General features: G+C 42.6%; 1 protein-coding gene across 1 annotated transcript; it reads left to right on the top strand.

Moving 5' to 3' along the window:
* The first annotated feature begins 4,508 nt into the window (after positions 1-4,508).
* her6 (hairy-related 6) lies at positions 4,509-6,511 on the top strand. Its single transcript, XM_063044861.1, has 4 exons — positions 4,509-4,847; positions 4,946-5,041; positions 5,143-5,230; positions 5,604-6,511. The coding sequence occupies exons 1-4, from the start codon at positions 4,740-4,742 to the stop codon at positions 6,257-6,259; spliced, it is 948 nt and encodes a 315-aa protein (XP_062900931.1). The 5' UTR covers positions 4,509-4,739; the 3' UTR covers positions 6,260-6,511.
* Positions 6,512-7,722: the final 1,211 nt, after the last annotated feature.

Here is a 7,722-nt window from a genome sequence, read left to right as displayed (position 1 = left end):
TCTGTATCTTCCTGCAGTCTACATCTTTCCTTCTCACTGTCAACCATGTGACTGACGTTTGTATCATCTGCAGACTTGCAAACTATGTTCTCTTACTTTGGGTTTAACTCAATACTGATCACGAAAAACAAATGACGAGGGCCTATAGAACCCGACTTGTTACAGCCCTAAAGTCGGCTAGTTCTTTTTGCTTCCGGCCACTAAGATAACCATGGACCCAATTTGCCACTCTCCCCTGGGATCGATGGGCTTTTACTCCTTTGACTAGTGTGCCCGTGAGAACTTGTCATACGCCAGAGACTTGAGTTCTGATGACCGAAACGTCGACTGTTTATTCATTTCCATAGGTGCTGCCTGACCTGCTGAGTACCTCCAACATTTTGTGTGTGTTACTCTGTGTAAAATGTACTGCCTTTATCAATCCTCCTGGATACCGCCTCCAAAAAAAACCCAACAAGCTCGACAGGTATAACCTCTCCATAACTGCACGTCGTCTTGTCCCTGAGAATAGTTTCCGATTATTCCCCCACCACTAATGTAAAATCCCGTTGGGACATGGTTTCTGGTCCGAGCAGTCCTCTCAGTTTCTGGCACCACGACTAAAGCCAAAGTCAGAACCACTTCGTAATACCGAAAATGTCAAGCGGAAGCACTGATTTTAGAAAACGGCAAGTAATTGGCTGTCAGTTTCAAAACATAATAACAAACTTTATACACTTATTGCACAATAACAGCAAACGATGAAATAAGTTTAAGCGGTTTTCACAGAATGGCAAATAATGTTGGTAAATGTCAACATTAATTGCAAAATGTAACGCAATGACATTAAGTGGGTGCACTGATTATGTAACAATGTCAGTAGGCGTGAGCAATATTCTCAATATAAAAGTGAACACTAGTATAAGCAGTGATTTTCAAATATGACAAATAATGATAGGGTTAAGACACTGATTCCACAATATAACAAATTTTGACAGGAAGTTTAACCACTGGTTGCCTCTATAACAAATAATGATAATAAATGTGAATACTGATGGCACAATATATCAAGTAACAATTTCAGACGCGCTGCCATCATAGCAACTGTGCAGTTAGGTCATTAAATCAGGTCAACGGAATTATCACAGATCAGATGAAATAGTGACGCAGACTACTGGGAAGTTGATGAACCCAGGACGTTAGTTAGGCTTTTACAGTAACAGACAACACTGTACCGCGTTAGAAGAGCGCGCTGCAAATCAATGCTCTGGTCTTTTCAAGCAGTTTGTCTGTATTTAAAATAATCTACCAATATATTTTATTAATTTACTATACTTTCTAAACTGCATTGTTATTTAGTCTTTATCCAAGATTAGTTTTTTTTTGTTTTTGTTTCTATCAATCTTATCCTCCCGCTCCAAACACATCCTCTTGGCGGGACATTAAATTCACCCGATGTTTCAAAGCAGTTTGTTCTTCTCGGGAGTCAGTCCTCTGTCGTGTGTAAGTCGTGTGACGGAACATTCCACGCGATTTATACATCTCCTCTTCGTTCCTACACGAAGTGCTACAAGCAAAGACCATTGCAGCAACCTGAAAATTATCAATAAATATGTCTCTGGAATCTCAAATCCTGCTTGGACGCTGAACAGTTCGAGCACCGCTAAAACAATCAACGTAAAACGGTTCAGGTGGATGGAATTGTCTCCCCAAGTGTCCGAGTTTGTTAATATCCCTTTTACAATTAGTAACAAATAATTAAAAGCACCCTTTTATTAACAACATATTTTTATACTATTCTGGATGCAGAATTCATGTTCTGTTTAAACTGTATAAATCTCGCAACTCTTTATCAGCAAGCCTTATCGGTGTTCGATACTGACGCACACGTGTTCAGTCAATTGATTTGCACACAGATGAAATGTAAACACCTTGGTGCACCTTTTTTATATTCTAACTTTACTTTTCTCACGGTTCTTGAAGGGGGCAGATGACGTGATGTATGAGATTAGTGCTGGCCAGGTGCAAACAGGTATCGCGAAACTATGTATTCTGGATTTCAAAAGAGCCTGCAGTGCCTTTGGCAGGGAGGGACGCTCTTTGCTGCCGTTCTATAGGTCCTGAGTGTGAGAAAATCAGTGAGGCGTTAGCAAAACAGCTTCAGAACCGGAGGCAAAACAATCTACCAGCCTACGAGATCCCAGTGAGAACTGTCTCTCTTCATACGATAACAAGTTAGAACTATTCAATAAACTCGTCCTACAAGTATCCAGGTCTTGTTACTTCAAGGCGAAACATAAAACCTATATAACCGAAACGATATTAGTACACGCCAAGACCACAAATCATTGTACCTGGCACCACCGTAAACTTGAACAAAACAGGAATGACTCCAGCAAACTGACTACAGCACACGCACAGCAGATTCTTGTAAATGTGGTGATGGGCTGGCCTTTACAATGGAAGGGAACAGAAGATAATCCGTTATAATATAAAACGCATTGAAGTAATGTTAGCAAGTTATATTTCAGACACGGTAATCAGCGTCTTCCATTGTAGTACACAAAATATTGCTGATTTATGTCCGGTTTTTCTGTATATGAAAGGCTTCCGGAATCTGAGAGTATTTGAGAAATATATTCAATTTGTAATACTTCTAAATATTATTATCTATGGAGAATTATATAATGAGTATTCTTCAGTGGAATCGCCATAACATAAAATTCAAGTTTGCATTATACAGTATCTTAAATTGACGGCCTGTTCTTTATGCAATAGTTGATACCTAAAACAAAATGCATATTTCTGGAAATAATTGTTTATTAAAAAAAAAGAACCTCGCGTTAAAAACTGTGTGGAAGCTAGGAATAAAATCGTTCGGCCTTTATTAAACGTGACTGTCATAACAAAATTAATGGATGTTATTCACCGAATACGGCCGCGTTTCCGCTTCAAACCATTGAAAATTAGACCAATAAGGTAGAGGCTGTTTTTCCATCCTATTTTAATGAATCGCTCTGACGAGTTGCCTTTGCTTTGTTGACAGTTTATGAAAAGATGCGCACGTTTCATCACTAACCGTCACAAATCAGGTTTACGCACTAGCTTTTAAACACGCTCAGAAGAGCACTGCTCATGGCTTAAAAGGGGAAATCGCAGGAGGGCACTTTAATTTTAGATCTGAAACTCTAAGTTTGAAGTAAATCATATACCGTGCTGAGCAAAATGCTGAAGCCGTTTAGTAAGTAAGAGACACACAATATGCTGGCATCTGCAGCTTTTCTCTTGTTTGTAATATGGAAGAGATATTATTACATTGGTCAATATTCAACATATACAATTACACGAGTCTTTAATTTGCATTTCACGTTTTAATTTTTTCAAAATAATATTTTTTTTCCAAAATATTGATATTTACTTGTATTTTATGCCAGTAACATCAAAAACTTAAACAATTTTTATACTGATCGATTAGTTTGATTTCATCCAGTCCTACTTTAAGTCGATTGTATAGCAGGGAGTGCATTTGCCAAATCTGAATGCATCATTATATGAGTCTGGAATTGGCAACTGCTGCCCGGCTACGGGCATCATCCGAACTGCAACAGCCTTCAACCTGCAGATTGGTAGTCAAAACATGCCATTAGAATTTGCGCAGATGCAAAAATTAATCCGTAACCAAGAAATCACACCCCTGCATTCTAAACGACCTAATATAACTGATGCAATCAATAGCAATCTTTGATTCAGTGGGTTAACACCCCCCACCACCATAACCCTGCAGTTGTATCGACTGCCCTGCTCGGCCGGCTGTCTGTCCCCGTGCGTTGGGAACTAAGCCTTGGCCTGACTGAGCGCTTGCCCCGCGCCGAGCGCATTGCCTCTGCTCGCACGGTAGCTGGAAGCTTGCTGACCGAGCGCACCGTCTGATCCCAGCTCCTGGTGCACTGTGCCCCTGCTGGTTGCTTGCCACGCGTCGAGGGGGTCTCCGGCAGCACGAACAGTGGAAAGCAACCTCCTCCTTCCCCCACCCCGCTGATTATCGCAACACTCCCGCAAGATTATAGCCGGCGAGAGCCATCCTCCTACAGCTGCTGGTATTGCATCTTTCGCCTTCCTCGCCGTGCACGCAGCCCACAGGCTCCCCAGGCAAGGAAGCCGCTAAATATTTACAATAAAGCTTCTCGCGGTGGCGGGGAGGAGTGGTTTTCCCAGGCTTTTGCACATCTTGCCGTTGTCCTCCCTTCCCCCTTCCAGCAATAAAGCGCCTGGCACGTGCTCCCACCTGATAATGGAGCTCGCATGCCGACAGACGTCAAAGCGCCTCCAGCTGGCAGATCCCCTTTACACTTTGACGGACAGCTCGCCCGGGCGATTGCAACACGTTTATTGGCCGCTCGCCTCGACGCGTTGCAACCAATCGTGGCGCGCCGTCCACCACGAGCAGAAGCGTCGCGCCCCGGGGACGGGCTCGTGTGTGCCGCGCTCTGATTGGTCACAAGTTAGTGTGGGAAAGAAACTTTGAGAAGTTTCACACGAGCCGTTCGCGTGCAATCCCAGATATAAATACGGGAGGCCAGAGCTGATCTGTACACAGTGGCGATCGGAGTTCACATCACTGATAACATAACCAAAGTACTTTATCTGTCCAAAAATAAAATAAAGTTCCCCGGGTGTTGGAACTAAATTCGTAGACCACAAGAAGTGGAAAGAAGACAAGGATTCATTTGAGTCAGTCTGCTAGGATCTTGTACAAGAAAATGCCAGCAGATATAATGGAGAAATCGACTTCGTCCCCCGTGCCTGCAACCCCAGCCAATATAAACGCTACACCAGATAAGCCAAAAACTGCTTCTGAAAATCGGAAGGTAAATTCAGAGTTGTATCTAGTTTCGTAGGAATCAGATTTTACATATAATACGCAGTTATGATCCTGTTACTTAATGAAAGATTATTCTCTTTCCAGTCATCCAAACCAATTATGGAAAAGAGACGCCGGGCCAGAATAAACGAAAGTTTAAGCCAACTTAAGACGCTGATTCTGGATGCGCTGAAGAAAGATGTAAGTACTGCCGTCGGTGCGCGGCGTCAGAAGCAGTGAATTAGTTAATAATCTGTGCATCACCACCTTGTATTGATACTCACTCTTCATCAATGTTTTAGAGTTCGAGACATTCAAAGTTGGAAAAAGCTGATATCCTCGAAATGACAGTGAAGCACCTCCGAAATCTTCAGCGAGCCCAAATGACTGGTGAGTATTTAAACCATGATTAACTTCTGTTTTCCCTGCTTCTGTCTGAGGGCCTGGAAACATTCGGTAATATTTTACAGACTTGGCGAGAGTTAGGTTTTCCCACGGTCAGTTTATTTATAGATTCTAACATGCCTACTTGAACTCACAAGCTCTTGAAAATTACATGGCTTAGTTTAAAATAAATTTCGAAATGTTTACTTATCAACTGTGACAGGCAGGTAAAGCCAAATAGGCGCTGAGATAGTTGCATGACTAAACAGCGTTTGGAAAGACAGAAGGCTTATCAAACTCTCGTTATCAATGATCGATGCTTATAAACGTCACATCGAACAAAATGGTTAATTTTTTATTCTTTTCATTTGCTTTTTAGCTGCTTTGAGTACAGATCCGACAGTTCTGGGCAAATACAGAGCCGGCTTCAGCGAATGTATGAACGAAGTGACCCGTTTCTTATCCACCTGCGAAGGGGTTAACACAGAAGTCCGAACCAGACTCCTGAGTCATTTGGCAAATTGCATGTCTCAGATTAATGCCATGAACTACTCCCAACCACCCCCCAGCCCAGCTGTGACCGGCGGATCTCACGCTGCTTTTGGGCAGCCCTTGCACGTCCAACTGCCTGGATCAGTTGGCAACGGGGGACCCGTGAATGGAGTCAACGTGCCTTGCAAGCTGGGTGCGGCTGACGCAATGCCTGCAGCAGCGGTTGCCGCTGCGACGAAAGTCTACGGCGGGTTCCAGCTTGTGCCGGCATCAGACGGCCAGTTTGCATTCCTCATCCCCAACACGGCGTTTGGACCGAGCGGACAGCTAACGGCAGGACCTATCATCCCACTGTATGCCAATGCCAACGGAACGGCATTGTCCTCCGCTGTTTCCCCGGCCAACAGGTCTCCCGTTCAACCGTCTGGCATTGCCCCTGCGTCCGGCTTCCCGCTTCCGCTGTCGGCAGCCACTACTGCTGTCAGCCCAGTTAGCGTGGGCGTACCATCAGATTCCTTAAATTCCGTCTGGAGACCCTGGTAACCGGGCCGCCTCATCTCCTATAAGTGACTGGAAACTTCCGAAATAAAGACTTGCTCTTTAAAGTTAACTTTCTTATAGTTTTGTACAGTCATGTCAAAATTATGCACTATATCTGTACATAATTCGAATGTTAATATCAGATTGCATTTGTCTTAGCAAGATGTTCATTTTTCTATGATCTGATGAAATGCCAAAGATAAATTGAATGCTCTTAAAGGTTCCTTCCTTCCAGGAAGATTTATATTTGAAAATAAAAACAAAACTAACATTTATTCTGTGTTTTTGCCTTTCTATCAGCAGAACGCAGGCGCGAGGGAGGAGGGTATATCAGGAGGGAAAGCAGCATTTTATGTAATTAATGGGATACAGAGGGTCGAGATTATAAACATTTTGTAACTTCAGCAATCTTTGGTATTGGGTGTAATGTGATAATCCAACTCTCCTTTGGCTCCCAAAACATCAGCAACATTTAACAAATTTAAATGTTTTCTCATCCTTTAAACATCAAACACCTCCCTGCCTTTAAAATTTGGCGGGAGATTGGATTTATTGTGGAGGAATGGGAAAAGGAGCCCCTAATTATGCAAGAGCTTTGTGTGTAAACTCTCCGATCAGATGTCAGTAAACCTGCTCTCTGTATCAAGTTTCACCTCTTACAAGCAGCAGCCCGAATAGGCAGCTTTAAACAGTCACGGATCCTGTTGGGAATTTGTTGAGTACCTACCACAAAACTTGTTGTATTTTGTCTGCCAACGCAGGTGGTTAATCGCATACCCAGGTGGTGGGAGCAAGAAGAAACGAGACAAAGAGGGAAAAAATGCGAAGGAGACATTCTAGGATTCGTAGTTGATTGAAACTCACAGTTAAAAAAATACCCCAGTTTGATTTGAGTAAAGGTTACAAAAACCAGGCTAATCTCCCAAGTGTTTAATACAGGCTCATGTGGTTTACACAACAATACAATATATATAAAGTTCGCGGGCAAGTCAACACGATGCTAAATCGTGTTATTCCGGAAAAAAATTAAATCTCACCATTGTGGTAAAAGTGCCAAACTTAATTCAGGTGGGACAAAGAGTAGTCGATCAGAGAAGGATCGACTATTTTCAAGACAAGTACATTCCATTGTGTTAACTGTACGCAGGCTTTTCCCGTTGTTGTACCTTTCTGATATGGAATCTTATTACAGAAAGCCCAGATTAAAATGACACAACATCTGATGACAACACACAAACCAGATCTAAATCAAACAAATCCGGGAATGATTATACACACAAGAATAAGATTCAAAAGGGTTTGGGGGGTGACCTTTTTATAAATTTATGAGCAATTAATTGCACATGCAGTCCATGATGCTCCCTCTTGCTGAAGAGCTCGGCAACCCTGAGTTCCCCAAAGTCCTCTCCCCGTAAACAGGCCTTATATTAAGATTACAGTCTCGCAGCTGTTTCATGGGTAATTTT

This window comes from Mobula hypostoma, chromosome 4 (genome assembly GCF_963921235.1).
Source record: "Mobula hypostoma chromosome 4, sMobHyp1.1, whole genome shotgun sequence".
Lineage (NCBI taxonomy): Eukaryota > Metazoa > Chordata > Chondrichthyes > Myliobatiformes > Myliobatidae > Mobula > Mobula hypostoma.
This window is presented reverse-complemented; position numbering and strand designations above follow the sequence as displayed.